The 20,502-nt window shown below is 41.2% G+C and overlaps 1 protein-coding gene across 1 annotated transcript in view; it reads right to left on the bottom strand.

Moving 5' to 3' along the window:
- The window catches only part of TTLL5 (tubulin tyrosine ligase like 5), a 123,628-nt gene that overhangs the window by 94,392 nt on the left and 8,734 nt on the right, over positions 1-20,502 (bottom strand). Inside the window, 5 exon segments of the mRNA XM_036384352.2 lie at positions 4,950-5,057; positions 7,084-7,175; positions 7,288-7,389; positions 17,978-18,062; positions 18,364-18,433. Of these exon segments, the coding sequence (XP_036240245.1) occupies positions 4,950-5,057; positions 7,084-7,175; positions 7,288-7,389; positions 17,978-18,062; positions 18,364-18,433 (457 nt within the window).

Genomic DNA, 20,502 nt, shown 5'->3' with positions numbered 1-20,502 from the left:
CAGTTCCTAAAGGGTCACTGTAATTCTCGTCTTTCTTTGCAGCTTGTTCCCTAGAGAAAAAAAAAAAGCTTTACTGCAAAGTACATACTCTACAATTAAATGGAGATAACCTGATGTTATGAAGGGACACAAACAGTGGGAAAAAAATTGCACAGCACGTAACTCTTTCTTGATATTGCAATAAAAACCTATCTCCTCATTTTATGTAGGAGCATAGTTACAGACATTTCTAATGCAAGGAAATTTTGCCACTGAAATTCAAGTCTTCCATTTTTCTTTCCTATTCATTCTGGTTTTATATTAAGGATTAATTCTCTTTTTAAGAGAACTTTATTTTAACAGAAAAAGGTTTTATCTCTATCTTATTACAGAAAAGGACCCAATAAGAGAGGACAAGTAGCTTCAAGGCTAACATCAAAGAATGGGAGTCTTGGTGCAGATTCAGCTGCCTTTGCAATCCTAATCTTACTGAGTAAATAAATTATCACGCACAAGGTATAAAACACACTGTTCAACCCAGTGTGTGATACCAGAGCGAGCAAAGACGTTCATATTCCAGTAACCACTTGAGGACACCACTTAACTTCCCTTCCAGCACTGAGGAACTTAAGAGTAGATATGTGGCTACTTGGTCCTCAACAAACTCAAGTGCGCAAATTAACAAAATATAATACCAGGTAGACTACAATAAATGCCATCTGACTCTCTAGATGAATACATGAAGTGAAGGATAAAGAGAGCATGCTTCCCAACCTCATTAGTTCCGATTTCAAGCTCTTACACTCCGAGAAAGCCATGAGGCAAGAATAAACTGGTGTTCCTCACTTTGATGTCATCTATCTGGTGAAGACCCTAATGCCACCAGGGGAACCAGCGGCGGTAGAAGACAGAATGAGAAGCCAGGGTTGATTCTGACTTTGGTAACACAAGTCCATTGATGATAAATTGACAGTGCTGGTCATTTCCTAAGTGACCCAAAAACAGCCATAAAAGCTTTTTAGGTCTGCTCTAGCCTTCTGAGGAAGAAAACTGGTGCTACTAAGCTGAGAACAACTTCCTAGAGAAACAGAAAGTTTCTGCAGCAACGGGGATCTTGAGTCTTTCAACCAAGCTCTGGGTACTAAATCATCAATATCAGACAGGTACCACTTAAAGCCATGAAGTGACAAGTAAGAAAAACAGTGCAGGGACAGACCCCCCGTTCCTATAGAAGCTATGACTAGAAGACCTATCCCTTGAACTCATTTTACCCTTCACACTCAGCTGACAGTTTAGTCAAATTTGAAGATATAGTTACATTATAAAATCTACCTCGCCAATCAGATCATCAAAACACCTGTCATGAAGGGTACAGGCCTCCTGAATCTACTTGTAGCCAGAGGAGTCTACAACCTTTTTCAGATTCCAATGGCATCTTTACATACTGGCTTCAAAGCAAAGACTGATGCTAATGCTATAAAAATAGAATGGATTAAGCTTTGTAAAAAAAAAAAAAAGGTAATGGTAGGAAATAAGGAAATCCCTGTTCAGCTTTTCTGTCACATATCATGTAAGAAACTAGAAAAACATAGGAAATATGTGTGGTACATGTATGGTTGACTTAAGTCACTAAGCATAGGCTCACCTCAAATCACATAAGTGTGTACAGAAACTCCTTAAGAATCTCAAGTTTTTTGTGCCCTGGAAAACTCATGATGGAGCAGGTCAGCACTGTTCAAAACCACAAAAGGCTTCCCCTAAATATGTCAACTGCCACCACTAAGAAAGCTAAATGTTCATGAAGAACAGCAACACAGGCAGTTGAGAAACTGGTGATTTGGCACAAATGAAGACTTTTTAAATCATTTAGCTTCAGCTCACCACCACTCAAGTCATACAATAGCATATTGTTTGCTTTTATCTCAATATAGATGTGATTAGAAGCAAAAGCCTGACCAATTCAGCCTTAAGACACAGAAGCAGCTAAATAAGAAACTCATTGCTTTGGTGGGATCAATATGCCCATTACCCTATCCTGGCCTGCCTTCTTAACTGCAGACAAGCTCAACAGTGTCACAGCTGGGCTTCCTAGAATGTAAATGAAACAAGAGGACTTCAATCTGTTGCTTCTTTAGGCTCACATTTCAGTGAGTGCAGAAAATGCTGCTACCTGGCTGCTGGCAAAAATACATGCTGCACCCAGCCACCTTCATTTCCTACCCGACTAAACCAATCCCACAGGGAGATTTTTCATTCTGCCTGAAAGCAGGCCTTACTGCCTATTCTAGCCTACCCAGACATGCTTACTTCAGGAGGGAGAAAAATGCAGTCTGTAATCATCTTGGGCATGTGTACCTCCCGTTCCCACACTGAGATGTCACATCCCTTAAATAAGTGCAAAATCTATCTATCTTTCTCTTAAAGAAGGCTCCAGAGGTGACCATTGACTCAGCTGGTGACCAGCTTCAGGACAGGGCAGTGATCTGAAGAGTTGAAGCATGCCCTCCTCTGGAATTACTTACTGGTTGAAACAATTATTACTAGGAGCTTAATTTTACATAAGGAATTACTAGCTAATTACAAAGAAGAAAATAGATGACTGGGATCACTTTGTTAATAACAGTGCACGAACAAGGCAACAAAATCATGTAGTACTTGCAGTGCTTCTGTGATGCACTTCAGAGGAACAAAACTGAGCATCCCAAGTCCTTTGAAAACTGATTATTACTAGAATGCAGTAAATAGCTCACATTACATGGCCAAAATGGAACTCACTCTTTACACAAACTGTCACCAGCACTCTGTTTTGACATGAGAAAAAGGACCCTCCTGACCTAGCACTCTCTTTCTAGGCATGCATTGGTAGCAGGAATCAGCCTGTCTCAGCAGTCTCAGAAAATGAAGAAGCCATGAATAAACTCTCTTCCTTTAAATCCAGGAATCAAGTACACTACATATAAAAACACTTACTTGTGAAAGAAACTTACTACAGTTGTGCAGTACTAAACAATTAGAGAAATAAAGTGGGCAACCTCATCTAGACAAATAAGTACTTGTGATTTAATTTTTTAGGCAGAAAATGGCAATTGTACAAGAGTTCTATTCCCTATAACAGCATTACAAGCACTAGAGTAGAATACAACTTAGTTATATTTTTTAGGAGTTTTCCAAACAAGACCCATCTCTGCATCTGAATTTCAGATAAAGGTTTCTGAAGTCTGAGATACTTTTCACATGATCAGCCCTCCTCAGGACACACACTCAGTTTCATTGTTCAGAGCTCAGAATGAAAAAAAAATTTAAAAAAAGCTCTTGTCTGAGACTCAACACGCTGCCTTGAAGTCTTCGTTTGCAGCTTTCTCCTTCATGCTAACAACTATGAACTGAACCATTATGAACACTTCCAGCTAGAAAAACTGAATATTTACAAGGTTAGAAGTCATACAACCCAAAAGTGTCAGAACAAGACACACAGATGACAAATGAAACATACAGCATGATGGAAGTTCAAATCCTTGAGACAAGGACCACCACTTAATTGTGGGGGGGAAGGTGGCAGAAAGTACTGAGCTCTGGAAATGCCTAAGTCTCCCTAGGGAAGCAGTATGGCTCCTACTTAAGCTCTCTTTCCTGGGAAGCTCTTAATTTATGTTTACACTGAAATAAATGGAACAAAACAGTTTATTTGTGGGGGAGCATCTGAGAGGGTGGTTAGTGCAGCCCTGGGGAGGCAGCAGGAAGTGGGATAACCTCAGAGCCAGGCCCAGCAGAAAGTACATTAGGAACATAAGTTTCCATATACACAGCTCTGGAGACACAACTGAGGAAGGAAAAGAGAGAAGCCAAAAAAAGGGGCAGCTAAAGTGGTTTTGACATGTCTTTTTTTCAACTAGCCAATAAAGTGCCATTTCACTGAGACTATTATCTAACTCATAAATCCCCATGTATGACCAGGTCGTTCAACTTACAACAAAGGCATCAGAGTCAGTCAGGAGAAACTATGGTCAGAGAGGTAGCTAAACAACCTATCAGTCATGGCTCCTTGATTCCTGACTGTCTTATCAATCTCAAATATCCAAAGATGCATTTATGCAGGAGTGTTGAAAGCTGCAGAATTGTCAGTATCTAAGTGCAACTCAAGGACCACATAAAGGGATTTGACCTGTCACACCTAGTTTAAATATAAGTCCCAATACCTAAACACAGGATAGCCTAAGCCAAGCTTGGCCTTTGGTTTAAGCACTGACTGAGACTTCATCTTCGTGCATGCATCCACATGAGTGAAGGACGGCTAGGAGCAGGAGGAGGCCTCTTTAGGGAAGGTTGGGAAGCAGCCACTGGAAAGTGGGAGAAGGCACACTGTGGTACCAGCCGCTGCTTTCTGGAGCTGCTCCCAGCCTGTGCTGGCAGGGAGCTCTGCAGAGCCGCTGCCAGCGCCCAGCGCAGCTCCGGCCTCGGCCGCCCCCGCGCGGCACTCGCTCCATCCCCGCCAGCGGCGCTGCAGGCACTGCCTGCCACACACGGCTTCTCCCATCCTCACACACCAGGAAAAGGCAAAACTACACTGCTAGGTGGCTCAAGAGAAAATAGCAAATGCTCTAAAAACATGTTTAATCACCCACAGCCATTCTTTGCAAGGGCACTGGTAAATCACCAACTTTCCAGCACTTCCCCAAGTTCCCTTTCAAGTCCTTTTTCATCATCCTATTTTCATTTTCTTGCACGAGACTCTGATCAATGGTGCTGACACAGGGTCAACTGAGATTTGATGCACCTTGCCCTCATTGAGGCTTATACCAAAAAAAAAACAAAAAAAAAAAAACAAAAAAAAAAAAAAAAACCACCAAAACAACCAAAATAGCATTCAGCTTTCTTGCACTAGGGAATGCACTTTCTCTCTAGCATGTCAAAGCTGGAGGTTCCAAACAGTACTCAACAGGCAATCAACAAAGATGTCCCCAGTGTCTTACCGAAGCAGCTGCCACGATGTGAAAGAAAACTTTTACAAGCTGATGCAATGGACAGCTCAGCAGAAACTAGAGTCTTGATAATCAGGTCCTCCACGCTGGCCATCAGTGCTGCAAGGAGGGGAGGGAGGGAGGAGGAAAAAGGAAAAAAGTAGATTGTGAAGTAACACATAATATCCAGGAAGGCATGAGAATATGCAAATGGAGGTACACCTTTGTGAATCAAAGCAAATGAGACCCTATGGATGACAAAGCAATGATGCTTGGAAATCCATGCAAGCCTAAGTAAATAGACATGCATACATATCTTAGTGCAAAAATATTCACAAATGAGAATGTGAGAATGATGTGCAGGTAAACAAACGTATGGCAAACACACCAGCACAAGTCAGCTGGAGTCTGACCACTGCCCACTCAGAGTATAGGAAGGATTAAACAAAAGTTAGACAGGAGTGGGTTAGTGAGATAAGCCCTCAAACTACAGAGAATAAGCCATAGCACTAAGATATAAAAATGTTTCTTGTGAACTTTTATGAGATAACTGTTCTGTGACACTGCACCTTCCTCTAAAGCAGCTGTTCCCATACCAAAGTTCATAAATCTTTTCAAAATTTTATGACTGGTGACAGCTCCCAGTCCTGCTGACCTATAGTAAGAAAGCTCTCCAGCTCCTGCATGAGCCTGTCAAGAGCTCAGGAACAGGAGTCTAAGCAGACAGAGGAAGCAAAAGGCAAGAAAAGATGTACATTAGATATAGACCTGGATTCTACACTGGACTTGGGATGAGTCACGTGATAGAAAGAACACCACACTGGTTTTGTTTTCAAGGACAAGCAATAGAGAAGTGAGAGAAGGGAGAAGTGAACAAATACTGGATTCATAGTCTCAAAAGTTAATAAAGATGAAAGGACAGCCTTCCCCACCCCTCAAAGGGAGCACAAGCAAATCCACACAGACATCTGGCAATCACTACTTCAAAGAGTATCTTCTAGAAACCACTTGACTAGAGAGTTTACTTTAGTTCTACAATTACTATTTCTCATGCTCACATGATGACATGCAGGGACCTGAACAATTACAGAAAGATCATGCAAGCAAATTCAGATGTGAACTTCTGTACCAGAAAACAACTAAGTGGAACCAACACAGCATGGAAACATCCCAGCACACATAAACAACCCAGAGCACAAAAACCCTGCCAGCCCAGACAAGGCCAGCACTTTTCAGCCAGCATTCTGCCTCTCTATGGCCAGAACCAGATGCATCAGAGAAAGGTGCATGTCTTGTAATGTATAGTTAAAGAAATCTGCTTGCATTGCTCAGTAGTTTGCTTAATTATTAAGAGAGTATATTTTATACTTGAGGTTGGGGTGAGGTGTGGAGATGTATTAATATTATTAACTGCACATTCACAGCTGGCTGAACACATATGGTGCAAGCGATTGGACTGCCATGCACACACATGATGGAAAAAAAAGTCTACTTCCATCTGAAAGCCAGATTCAAACCCCTTTCTCCAGCATTGAGTGTTCCTTGGCAACATTAGCAATATGGGCCATAGCTGCTATCAGTAATTTTACTGATGCCTCAGTATCACAGGTAAATTATCCCTTAAAGGATATACCTGGATTCTACTCTGCAGATGCAGTTACTACCAGCAGACCTGGCAAAGGTGTGGAAGAGGGAGCTATTTTATATGAAACACAGACTAAATGAAAACACCCAGCAAAAACCTGAGCCATGGAAAGATGACACCACATCCAAGAGTCATTCAAACTGGCACAGCTGTCCAGAGGTTGGTCACTCATCAGACCGAACAGGCCATGGGAGCAGTAGAGGGAGGGAAGCTTTTAGAAGGAATGGAATGACCTTAAGAAAGGGGAAATGTAGGTAAAATATTAAGAAACACACCCTGAGAAAGTCTCAGAACACTAGTTGCAAAAAGGAAGGGGTTAAGCCTTATCTCTGGGGATAGGGAATAAATGCACAGCTCTCATGAGTAAGGAACAATGCTTCCCTCCACCCTGCTCTGGTGCTAAATGGGACTCACTGGGGCTCTTCCTTGACTGCTTAGAATTCACACTACTGAGATGATCAAGATCCAACAAAGAAATAACAGAACAAGATTTTTACTGACCTGCAGTGTCTCTTCCCTCTTGTTTTAAGTACCTCAGCATTGCACTCATGCTCCATTTGTTTCCATAATCCTCTACTTCAGGATCATCACAGCTAAAAATAAATGAAAGGAGGAGATTGGCCTACCTCTATGGATCAGCATTAGACCAATTCAGGTAAACTAACCCAACCTCTGAAGAATGGGTTCTATTTTCCAGCCAAGTACCTGACATAATCTCCACTCTTCTTGTTGACACTGTAGTTGGTCAGATGCATGAACTGGTTTTTAATGTTCTTGGATGCCTGGTCATACCTCACTGTTGCAAATCTGTAAAGAGAAATAAAAATTCACAGTATTTCTTGAGCAAGTGGCATTCTTGCTAAATACAGCAAGCATGTCATTACAAATCACAGACCACCATACAGACCACTCAACAGCAACACCCAGGGAGAGAATGCATGTAATGAGACTTCATCAAATGCAAAATACCATTTTATCCCCAAAGGACACATCAAGAAAAAATAATATCATAGAATGTGAATATAATGCAATAGAATAGCTGCAGCTGGAAAGGAACTACAACAGTAATCTAGCCCAACTGCAATAATTTTCTTACATCACATGTAATCCTAATTCAATACATATTTTAGGTCTCAGACTGTGGAGAAAAATCAATTTTAAAAAATTGAGGGCAGAAACCAGAGCATCTGGTAGGTAGAATGACCAGTATGAGCCACTGATAATCACCACCACTCATAACAGCAAGCATGCTCCAGTTCAAAAAACCAACAAGAGAAAAAACACCTTCACTCTGACAATCCTCCTGTACCACAAGAGCTTAAGATGCCAACGTCTCAAAAGAGATAAGGGGAGTAAGAAAGGCTGAGGGGAGAGTCAAACACATGCTACCCAAACAAGCCCCAGCAAGAGGAAAAGTATGTACCAAGCACAGCAGGGTTAGCTGTACAAAAAGGGGAGTAGATATGGGGGAAGCCTCAACGCAGGAAAAAGGACACAGGATTCTGGAAAAATGGAGAGTGAGAGAAAGTTGGATCATCTGGTTATGCAATGAAATAATGTTCAGAAAAGAATGCACCTCCAATTTTTTTTCATTAATAGTCATCTCTCTTCATCCTTCCCCAATTATTGCCCATAGCTCAGAAGAAGCTGAACTACACAAAGACAGCTAACACGTTACAAAAACAAACAAACAAACAAAAACCAAAGACAAAAATCCCCATAATCCTTCCTTTAGAAAGAACTGCCAAAAAAACAAAGACCTTATTTCTCAGTTAAAACTATGCCATTACTGCCCTCACTTGGTAGCCATTTTGAGAAATACCTATTGCCATAAGAACTATACCAGCAAATCCACAAAAATGCTTAAACTTATCCTTAAATACATGTGTGGAAGCAGGGGAGGGGAAAACAAACCCCCCATGATATAACTAATTTTGAGTGGCAAGGTTAAAAGAGGGAAAAATATTTTTCTCAGCTTAAACTACGTACAAACTCAGAGCAGCTGGCAACAAAAGCATTTGGAAGTTGGATCCCCTTTCCACATATTTCCACAGCTTAAAGTATTTGAATTTCTTTTCAGTTTAACTGTAAGTTTCCTGGATTTAGCACTTCTGTTTTGAAAACAGTGACAAAAGCCCTGTCATATATTTGGTTCTTATTTATGATTTCATAATCTCCATTTTAACAATCATTTACTGGCAGCATACCAGAAGTATTTGTTGAAATATACTTTCAGCCAGATCCTGGAAGATACTGAGCACAATCAGAGAGCCATTTCAAGTCTCCCTTGGTACTTCCAAGCAGAGGGCAATTAGGTTCACCATGTTTTTCAGCTTATGCTTTTAATTTTTCATCCTCAAATAAAAGAATAGGAACCCCTGGCAGACAGACAGTACTCTAAACAAAAGTGTTTCTGTACCTTCATGTATGCTTGCATTAACTTCCTTCTACAGAGACCATCCTGAATTATTAGGTGGTCTGAGCTCCATGCTCAGAATTTTACATTTCCATGGGGATTGTCTATTCAGAAGATATCTCACTGTGTTCTAGAGCTCCCAGTAGCTAAGATTTCTCTTTTGCTAGGATGCTATCATCTTGAAGGACATCATAAGCAACTTCAGCAATGCACCAAAAACCTCCAAAACATGAAATTACTCATATCTACTATCTAAAAAGCCCAAGCTTTAAACAACATAATCCAATGTTTAATACATTCACCCAGAGCTGGTTTGACCAGCTTCATGCTAAGTGCAAGTCTGCAAATGGAAAATCCAAGCTATTTCTAGAGCTTCTATCAATAGCTTCTGGATGCCAAAGTAGTAACAGATCACAAGTACAGTGCAAGCAAATAGCCCACACTCCCTACACTTCTGTGTTCTGCACTCACATGAGATGGAAGAGTGTTACTACCTCTGAAATACCAGTCACAATTACCTTCAGTACTCTTCAGTTCTGCTGCTTTTCAGAGTATACTTTATTGTATCTTTCTGCCCCTGTAGTAACTATGCTGCTCATCCACCACACTTTTTCTCTCCAGGAAGGAGAAGAGACATGCAGGCTACAGATTGTCTTGCTTCAGCAGAAATTTACTTTTACTTTAGAGAAACCAAGGTCATAGGAAAAAGCCTTACAGTAATAGTGAAAAATAAAAAAACAGTGCTTGTAAAATTTTTCTAGGTGTTAACCTGAAATTAGAATAAACTCCTGAGGAATCTTACAATCTTTTAGAAGATTACTTCATTTAAGGGCAACATTCTTTTCCAATTTCATTCTGGGCCACTACTAAGAATAGAATATATGTTACTCAAAAGATAAGGGCCAAGATCCTAAAAGCAATTCAAAAACTATATGCTAAGCAGGGACAGAAAATAAAGGGCAAGCCTCATGTTTTCCTAGTAACAGAACTTACCACAAGCATATGCTGCAATATTCTGCATGAACTATTTTTCTAAACACTAAAGGCTTCATGCCCAGGTGTCTCATATTGCTATAATCCAGCCAAAGAGTGATGAAGGCACAAGTACATGAGTCCAGATCCCCATCTGCCAGGACAGGACTGCTTCTGAGCCAAAGCATTACTCGTGGATGCTGCTATGTGGGAGCCTGCAACCACACAGGAATCCAGGAGTACTCCTAAATCAGAGGCTGGACTGTCCACACGTGGGGGCCCCTCTTCAGCCAAAAAAGACTATTTTATCAAGGCAAACTCATCTAAACACTATCTTGTGCTTACTAATACCATCTCTTCTTACTCTGCTTCAAGCAACTGTCATTTCCCCCCTCTGTGGTCTGTTCCTGTCCAAGTTCTGGACTAGGAACTTGGAACTCATAGGCCTTGCAATGCAGAGACCCAGCATACTTAACAGGTATTGCTGATAAAGTGTGCGTGGACTGAGTCATTCAACAATGAGAGTCACACTGCTTTTAATTCTTAAGTCTTTTAAATTCTTCTATATGACTTGTCAAGTGGAAAAAAACCTAGGAAAAGGTAAAATTTTCCACTACTAGTCAGACAGGAAGGTTTTCTGCCACTTCAGTGCATTCTTCTGTCCCCACTTCATCTAAACCAGCAGTTCTTCTTATTGTTAACAATGTGAAATATTATACAGGTAGCCAAGAAAGGAATGAGTGTCTGTTCTGTATCCACCATCAGAAGAATATCAACTCTGTTTTGGCCTGAATACAGATTTGCTTTCTCTGTTACATAAGTTCTAACCACCAGTTTTCAAAGTTGAATGACTGAACCTTCTTTCACCTGCCAATGTACTTGGAGAGGGTGCAGGAGAAGATGATGCAGGAGGAAAGGTCCTCTCTGACAGCATTGACTTGGGTCATCTCTGAGATATGTATTAAACAGAGGTAACACAGTTCACAGCAGCAAGAATACCGAAAGTACCTTCCCATGTCCTGATGTTATGTATTGCTTGTATTCACTGTTGAAAATTAACTCCAAGTGATACTAAAGATACTCACTTTCATTAACTTGTTTACCTGGCCTTACTACAGTCCCATCCTCCCAAAGATCCTCCCCTTCTAATGAATCTTGTCTTTTTAATGTCTGAGGAAAGGGCTAAGTTAAGAAAATTAAGGATACATTCTAACATAGTCTACAAGAGATTAGATTCCAAAAGCCTCTAAGCAGAAATATTATAGGACAGTTTCAACCTCAAAACTACAGCTGGAAAGAGGAAAGGTTAAACTGAGGTTGGCTGTGCATTGTTCAGCTTCCACATGAACTGCTGCCTGTAATACAGCCTCCCAGGCAGAAGTAGCTGCAGTCATATTGGAAACAGCCCTGACAGCCTCCCTCCCTTTCACTGCAGCTTCTCCTTCTCCAGCAGGACAGAGGAGATGCCCTTCATTTCTGAATTCAAAGCTTAGAACTGAGAAGTGATAATCATGCATTCCACTGTTCTGATACCTCTGCTCGTGTCTCAGCTGGTCACAGCCATGTGACACAGGCACATTGCAACTTGGATGAAGGCAACAACCCATTCTCTTACCAGCAACTATGCACTGCTACACTGCTCACCTTCCCCAACAGCACATTTCCCTTCCCTCTGGCTGTACTTTGTCTTGGATCAGAGAGGATGAAAGAACAATCAAAAGCAAGCAGAAGGGTGACAATAGCAGCAGCAGGTAGCCTGGGCAGTACAAAAAGAAAATTAAGGGAAAAATCCTCCAGACTCATAGTATAACATCCAGAGACATCCCAGCTCCCTGCCTCTCTGTCATGCCTCAGGTTCACCTTTGGTATTCAGACACTGACAGATTCCAATCTTCCTTCCCTTTCTTGTGAGAGTTCATTAAAAGCCTAATAATCACACTTAAGCTCTACCTGCTATAGGTCACCTTCTCTACAAGTGCCATGCAAGCTTTTTCCCTGCTCAGCTAGCAGTCTACAAAACATGCCAGAGCTCACACTGAAAAGTCCCCAAATCCACCACACCAAACTTTGGCCCCTAACCCACATCCCCACACTGCCTTAACCTAAGCAACTACCCCTTTTACTGTCACAATTTTAGGCAGGACATTACCCAAGGGATTGTACAACGCTCTTTGCCTTATCTCCAGCATTACTTCAGGAAATGAATTAACCACAAGGTAAAGTTTGCAAGTCATTTCAGAAACATGTAAACTGGATCCTTAAATATTTACAGAAGATGTTACATGGTTTTGCATGAAACCTGACAGCTCTGGAATGCTTATTTGAGGCATCTAGTTGGAGCCTGGGAAAAGAGGAGAAGGGAAAAGACTCGAGTGGGAAGAAGGAAAGAATAGTTAATCCCTCTTCTCTCAAATGAGTTCTACAAAAAAAGCACACATTATGATCGACTTTTCCATGACTGCACACAGAGTTCCTGCATAAATGTCCTGGAAATAATCAGTGTAGTGCTTTTACAAGCATGCTCCTCACGTTTTATGCTTGGAGTCACTTTCCCAGTCCCTCACTCCTCCCCCATGCATTAAACTTTAGCTTCCCTGTCAGTCTATTAGCTGCCACATTGTTTAGGGAACATAGTTCCTCCTTACAGTACAGGACAGAAAACGGAAGTCTAAAGACCAGCACAATCCCCCTACATCCAACATTAATATGTTTCACATCATTCACCTGATATGTCAGTTAGCAATCGAATATGAACAGGAGCTAAAGTTTGTAAGATAATTACTAAACATAAAAAGCAGTTTTGGTGACACCTCTATGATGGCAATTTCTCTAATCAAAGCTGAATAAAATTACTCCAACAGTTCTGTGTTAAAGAACAAGATCCAGAAGCAGTGTTACCAGTTGTCTGCAGGAACAGGAGAAAAACTAAAGACTTTTTTAATATTTTCACAACAAATTTGCATATTTTCAATTTATGCATTGACATTAATGGGATTTTGAACCTTCAGAGCACAAGAAAACACCATGAGGATAACAAAGCACTGGCACAGGCCTTCCAGGGAGGTTGTGAAGTCTCCATCCTTGGAGATACTCAAAAGGCATCTGGACATGGTCCTGGGCAACCAGACCTATATGGTCCCACTTGAGCAGGGGGTTGGACCAGATCCCTTCAACCTCAGCTACTCTGTGATTTGGTGAACCTCTCATGTTCTCTTTCTCACATTCTCTGGTTTCTCATTGTTTAGACTGTCAGCAGCATTAGCAACTGAGCTGACCAAATTTAACAACTGCTTAGTAGCCTGTCTGTTAAGCACAACAGTAGGGTCATGTAGTTATACACCTCAGTGATCTGAATCTGATTATCTTCATTAAAAAGTAAGGAAGCAACATAAAGCTGTGTGGCTTGATAGTCTATCCACTGGCCTGAAGCCCAGCAGGAACATCTAGTGAATAACACTGCTCCACAGCTTCTGCATGGGGCAATGTCTGCTGAAGTGGCTGCAGCCCACCCCCAGGTGCCCATGCAGAAACAAATGAGCTGCACTCCCTCAGCAGCAGAGCTGCTGGGCAGGGGTTACTGCAAGAGGGATGGGGCTGCTGCAGCTGCCTCAGCCAGCTCTGGCCTAAGTACAGCCTGTGAGCTAATGTGAATTCCTTGGCTCAAAACAAATACCTGAATTCTCTGGAAACCACAGGAATCCAGCACAGAAATGGTGAATATCCCAGAGGAGCTAGTGTCAATTAGGAAGCCAGGCTACTGAAGGAAGGGTGTCACAAGGCTGAGTGGTCTGAGATCAGGTGGCTCACGGCAGCTAGGGGCAGGTGCTGCAAAGCCCAGAGCAAACCCTTGTGTCTCACTGGAAAGTCCCCCCAGGCTGCTGCTCTCCTTGGGCCTTTTGCAAGAATGTTTGGGTTTCAGATCAGTTTTGATTCTTTTTCTCTAATCTGTTTCTCAAATTCAGTGTAAAACTGAATGGCAAGTCCCTGATGGTCTATGAACCTTCCAGCTATTCAAGCTCAGAAATAGGGCTGTCTAAACATGGTTCAGGAGAAAAAGCAGTCAATCAAGAGGTCTCCCAAAACAAGGAGCCATTTCACTATGAATTCCCCACACTATGTGTCAAGCCCTCATCATGCCTGCAGGCACCAAGCAAGAAAGGTCCACCAGGCTCCTTTCTGTCACACAGAAGAGGAGGAAGTTCAACAGGAGAGAGAAGCAGCACAACACGGAAGGCTCAAAAACAGCACAAGCTATTCCTGGCCCTAAGCTCTCTTCAGCTGTACTTCAGGCACAAGTCAGGCTTGTTATTCCCCACTTACATGACTGCCCCTCCAAAATCCAGCATAATGCATCAATTCAGCAGCTGGCTCTAAGTGAAGCCTTGGGACTCCCACACAACTGGGCTTGGTGAGTCGCTGTGAAAAGTTTTTAATTAAGACTGTAGTTTATTAACAATGTACCTCTTATTCAAACTAAGATACAAAAAGTATGTCAATAAATATATTACACTGCCTGTTTTGGAAATCTCAGATAAATAAAAACTACCAAGATTTTTAATATATGATCAGATGACAGAGTTACACCCTCAGGCAAACCTGGACCAAGCTTGCCATGACCATCTCATTTTCCAAACCTATACCTTCAATGCAAGGGTCCCAGCTACAATCCTCCAGGCTCTGATCACAGACAACAGATCTAGATTATAATTGTCTTTTCCAGTATGAAGTTACTAAATATCTGCCAATTTACCAGATGTATGGCAGACTGTGTGTCTACTTTTTTTAATATGTACTAGAAAAGTGTTCAACACACTTTTCAATCCAACAGGAGGATCTTAAGTCACCCAGTGCTGCTTTGTCTTATGCACAGCTTCAGCCTTGTTTCAAGCCTCAAGTAAGAAAAGAAAATCCCTACCCCACTCCACTCCCTCCAAACAGATCATTGAATATCTCCAAATTAATCTATTAGCAGCATTCCTTCTAAAGGTCCACCAGGCACAAAACATGCAAGGAATTTTGACAGAGTTTGAAGAAGGCATGACTAGAAAAGCTGAATTGTAACAAAAGATAAAGCCACAGCATGTTCACTGATACCACTCTTAAAAACTCTCCAGAAGTCTGATAGTTGACTCTGCTCACTTGAGGCTCTGTCCCTTTATACAGCTTATTCCACATGAGCAGGGTGGAAATAGCTAGAAAAAGAACCTACTCAACATCAGTGCTTCCTACGTTCTACTCAGTATTCTTTCAGAGGATAAACAAAAAAAACCTAAACAAAAAACCCAAATAAAACAAAACAAAAAGCCACACACACAAAAAAACAAACAAACAAAGCCCCCCCGACACAAACATTGAGGTCATCATCTTCCTGAAAAACTGCATTTAAAAAAATTAATAAAAAAGAGAGAGAGAACTTTGGCATAGGCAAACCAAATAGTTATTTAGTACTTCCAGCACAACAGCTGAAGGCCTTGTTATACACACTTGGGTACATACCCTTCCTATCTCCTTTAGAGGAAAATTGGAAAGTGAAAAAGATACAAAAATGTTGGATCCACAATCTCTTACTTCTTCTCAGCTCTAAAGCTTCAAATTCCACTCTAGATCATGTCATGACAAGTCTAGCTGTGCCAGAAGAAACAAGGCCTAAGGAACTATCTAGTCAAACATCACAAATGTTTGGTATACCAAGTTTGTTCCTTGTAAAAATCATTACATCTTATGGTTTCCTCATAGCACTCCTTTTCTGGTAGAGGCCACCAAATTTACCAAAGCAGTCAGGTTCCTCTTGGAATATGCAAAGCATAACACTAGAGAGGAACATGACCTTTCAGACAGACTAAGAAAATAGAAACAAAAAATTAAAACACTAACCTACGTCATCCTTACTACATTTCACAGACTATCTGCCTTCAGAAAGCAAATTCAAAACATGCAAGTCACCACAGCACACCACAGGCACTAGCTGAGGTTCCAAAACTAGATTGCTTTGTTCTGCTGGTATTTTTCACCTTGGATTGCTTCTATATCACCTTTGATTCCAGGCCCTAACATTACCTCCCGGTTCTCTGCTAGAAATTGTTTCTCCCCTTAAGCAGCATGGGATTTTTTTATTCCTTAAGCAAAGTATTAAAAGCAGCTTCTACACACCAAGGTTAAAACATTTCCCTCCCCCTGCAGAGCTAAACTTTTGTCCTAGCTTTAAACCAAAGCATTTTGCTATGTGAGGAAATACAATGGTGTCTCCGGCACATAACTCCCACGAAAATGAATGGCAAAACAGCTAAACAGGAAGCCATAATTCAGTAACTCCAGGTTCTTTACCTCTCACCAACTGAATCTGTAAATGCAGAGTATAGGGAAAACACGAATCGCTCCAACTGAAGTCCACTAGTGCCATCTGGAGGCCACCCAGAACAGCCCACCTAAAGTTTTATCAGCCTCTGCTCACCTTCAGCCTTGTCCTCCAAGGAGAGCTTGCCAGCACTTGCGGCATGAACATACCAGCTGAACAGCCACAGTAGATGGGAAAAGCTTAAGGATAATTAAAGATACTGTCTGCAATAAACGTACAGTTATCATGTGAAAGCATTCAACTACAAGTGTTTAGCCACAGCTGACACTTCAGCTGAAACTGCTCAGTGGGCTGTTGATGTTTACTAACAGAACCAGAGCTACTCCCCATAGCTCAGAAATCTCTCTTGAAACTCCTTTATTACAAGATCAGCAGAACCATCTTTAAGATATTAATGATGGTGCAAATCCTATTTTTGAAGGCCTGCTATGTACTGCCCATTCTGAGAACATGCTGGAATTCTACACTATCTTGTTTCCCTCTTCACTTTCCAAAAACAAGCAGTTATTAGCAGCTAGCATTAAGCTGCCAGTTCCCAAGAGAAAAGTCTTGCATGACTGGCATGTTTAAGACTCCCTTTCTAAAGTGAAAATAGTTGTTAAGCTTTACACTCACAAAGATGAGCTTCCCCTTTCTACCTCCTTTTAGGGAAAAAACACATTCACATTATCTTTGCAGGCAGAGGCACATCACAACACACCTGAAGAGTGTTCATCAATTTAATGGATATTTCTTGTGGGATCATTATTTCTGTATTCTTTGGGATTCACTATGTTCTTGAGACAAAGAATTTGGATTCAGTATCTACCCAAGTCAGAGCTATGTCAGGTCTGAACCCTAGAGATATTCTGAATAAATCAAATATGCTTGTAAGAAAGACACGGCATTACTTGAAACTGTTGCTGAAACAGTTGTCTGGTGCTCTTTTCTCAAACAGCAGTACAGTTAAAATTCTGATCCATAGGGAATTCAGAGGGGTGATTGCTTCAAATCCATTAGTTACTACAGACAAATATTTTGCTAAACTTCTGGGATGAAGAAAAACAGGTATTTTTGGCAGAAGAGTACTGATTCTAGGTGGCTTTCATGACTTACATGCAAAGGAAAATTGTTATCTTGCAGAGTAAAAACAGTGAACTAGCCTAAAACCATTTAGTAGATATTGCAGAAAATAAAATGCTGACCTAAAATTTAGAAGAGTCATTGAAGTGAATGAGTCACTGAGCTCATTCATTCAAAGCAGGTCTGCAACTGCTTTTTTTAAGACAAATTTAAGAAAGCTTAGATTCCCTTCCCCTCAGAGGATGGATAAGAGGCTCTACAGTATCAACAATCCCAAGTTTCAAGAAGTACTCAGCCTTGAGAATAAACATGCCAGTGACAATCTGTTTGGCCATTTCACCCTTGAGAGTTGAAAACTTGCTTTATTAATTATATATAAAAACAATAAAATCCCTCACTCAAGGTCTTATAATCTATATGAAGAAACCTGATGGGACACAGCACAGTGAAGTATCATCTATTTAAACTCTGCAGAATTCCCTAACTGGCACTTTCCTCATTTTACTATTGTTTCAAGAGTAGAGAGGCAAGCCAAGAAATGTCTGGATCACCAAATGCAGGTACACCAAAAACAAAGACTTCTTCCATACCTGGCCAATCCTTCCTCATAGAGATAGACAACAAGGGGATCATAGGATGTAACCAGAACATAGAGACGCACATCGAACTTGAAATCTGAAATAGAGTTGTCCAGAGTCAGCGACTGCAAATATCTTTCAGACATCATAACTAGTTGAGGAATTTCAACAGACTCTAAGAGCAATAAACCATTACCTGCTGCTGACATAGGTTCCTGAATCTATCCCAGTTGTAAAGCTTCCAGGTTTTAATGAATTCTCTAGTTACATTCAGTTACAGTCTGATGCTAGACCAAGCTAGACCACTCAATTATTCAACTAAACTCCTCCAAAGGTTACAGAGATCCTCAGATGCAGGGTCAGGAGAAGAGAGAAAAGCAATTCCTAAGCACACTCACCATCTATGAGCAAGGGATTGCTGATGTAACGAGACACCAAGATATTGTCTTCCACTACAATTTGGTTTGGCTGCAAAAGAACAGAAATTTAAGAGTGAAAAAAACAGCAGATGTAAGAAATAAGAAGAAATTAGATTAAATCCACCGTTTTTTTCTTGCCTTTCCCTCCTAAAGGAGGTTGGTACAGCCACCTTGTACCAATAACTATGTCTGGGGAAGGAAGAAATAAAATCAAAATGAAAAAACATAACTATCACAGCATATGCCACAGTTGAGACAGCCACCATACACAGAGTATCACCATACAATATCAGAAGGCTTCAACCCATACAGAGCAACACCTTACCACATCAGAAGGCTCCAGACATCTGCCCTTCTTGTTCTCTAGTCCAACCTTTTATACTCCTCATGTTGATGCATTGCACCTGTGTGCCCTCTGTTTCCTTTGGTGGCTGGTTAGTGCCCCTGGGCACTCCATGTCCCTTTGCTGTCAATGCTGCTCACCTGCTTCTCACAGCTGTAGCCCATTGGAGATGAGGCTTGGCCTCAGCCCCACTCCCAATTACCACAAACTCTGTACCTACACAGAACTGTCAGTCACAACATATTTACGGTATTTAGATCCTAAAGAGAATGATTACATTGCCAAAAAACCTGCTCATTGAATTTTCCAGTAAAATACTCAGAGTAGCATACAGATTTAACAGCCACATGGGCAATGATGTAAAATAGGCAGAGAAAAAAAAAAACCACATCTAAGGAGTAATTGTTACTCTGTTTGCTTCTCAGTGGTTTAACCAAACACATGGAGAAGAGGCTTACAAGACCCAGGATGGAGTATGTAACTACACATGGTGAAGAAGCCACAAGTGAGGAAAATCACTCAACTTGTGATCTTTATAACTACATCCTGGGCTGGTATCCAACATTTTTGCCCACCTTATACTGAGTCTCAGTTCACAGCAGGAGCTCCTGTACCCAAAAGAAGCTACACATGTAGGTAAGAACAGAAAGCTCAAACTATGACAAATACATGTCACAAAGTTATGGGATCTGTTGAAAAAGCTTTTACTTTTCGCTGTATGCAAGGCTCTCTTGTAACCAGTTTCTTGCACAACACTTTCTTGCCCTCAGTTTGCAGAAGAGGCAAGAGAATCACAGGATTCTGCCTTTATTCAATTTTGTATCCATTCAGCCACAACACCAGCACGATGAGCAGAAAACCTAAGCATATAAAATGTTTATATAGAACGTGAGAGAACAAGTTCAACTTCCCTCAGAATATCACACAAAAGCAACACACTGTTCTATATGGATCAGGGAAATGCAAAGGTTTGTTATTTGTTTGGAGGGGTTATTGTTGTTTAAAAACTTTTGTGATGAGATTCTAAAAGACACTCTTTTAATGGCATCACACTGAAGGAAAAAGGCCTGTGGGCCAAACTAGCTGCAGTGTTTCTTAAACAGAAATACACAAAGGGATATTGGTCCCAGAAGGGTATTTTCCCCAGGTCATGGCCAACTGCCATGTGAGCCTTAGCTCATTCCTCCCTTTCAAGCAAAGAAAAAACTGAGTGTAGCTCTGGAAATACTTACCTCATACACTTGGCAAATTGCTCCCTCATTTTATGGGAAATGATCCAAGTAGAGAACAGATGAGGCAGCATGACCCCTTCAGTGCAGGGAAGGCTAAAGGGGTTTGAATGAGTGAAAACAAAATGACTCAACAGTCATTTTGCTGTTGAGCAAATTTATTGGAATCCCCTCATGTGTTTGGCTCCAGTTCAGATGTATTTGTTACCTATGACAACCTAACTCCTTGCAAAGCTCACAAACAGCAAAAGACACTACAACCTGCACATTGATTTCAAAGAACTATCCCCATTACACCTCAGGAAGGACACACTGGCTTTTAGATAACATAGCTTTAAGACTGATATACTTGCTACTTTATCAAGGTTCATTTAAACTGGTCTTTTCCATGGGGCTGTGTGAGACAAGGGGTCTGTTTGAGAACTGTTTAGGTCACACAGGGAAACAACTAAGGAGAGTTCTGGAAATCTCCACAAGGTCAGCTTACTGTCAGCCACAAAGAGAGCATGAAGCAGCACAGCTTCCCAAACTGTCTCAGGGAGTATA

Source organism: Molothrus ater, chromosome 6 (assembly GCF_012460135.2).
Source record: "Molothrus ater isolate BHLD 08-10-18 breed brown headed cowbird chromosome 6, BPBGC_Mater_1.1, whole genome shotgun sequence".
Classification (NCBI taxonomy): domain Eukaryota; kingdom Metazoa; phylum Chordata; class Aves; order Passeriformes; family Icteridae; genus Molothrus; species Molothrus ater.
This window is presented reverse-complemented; position numbering and strand designations above follow the sequence as displayed.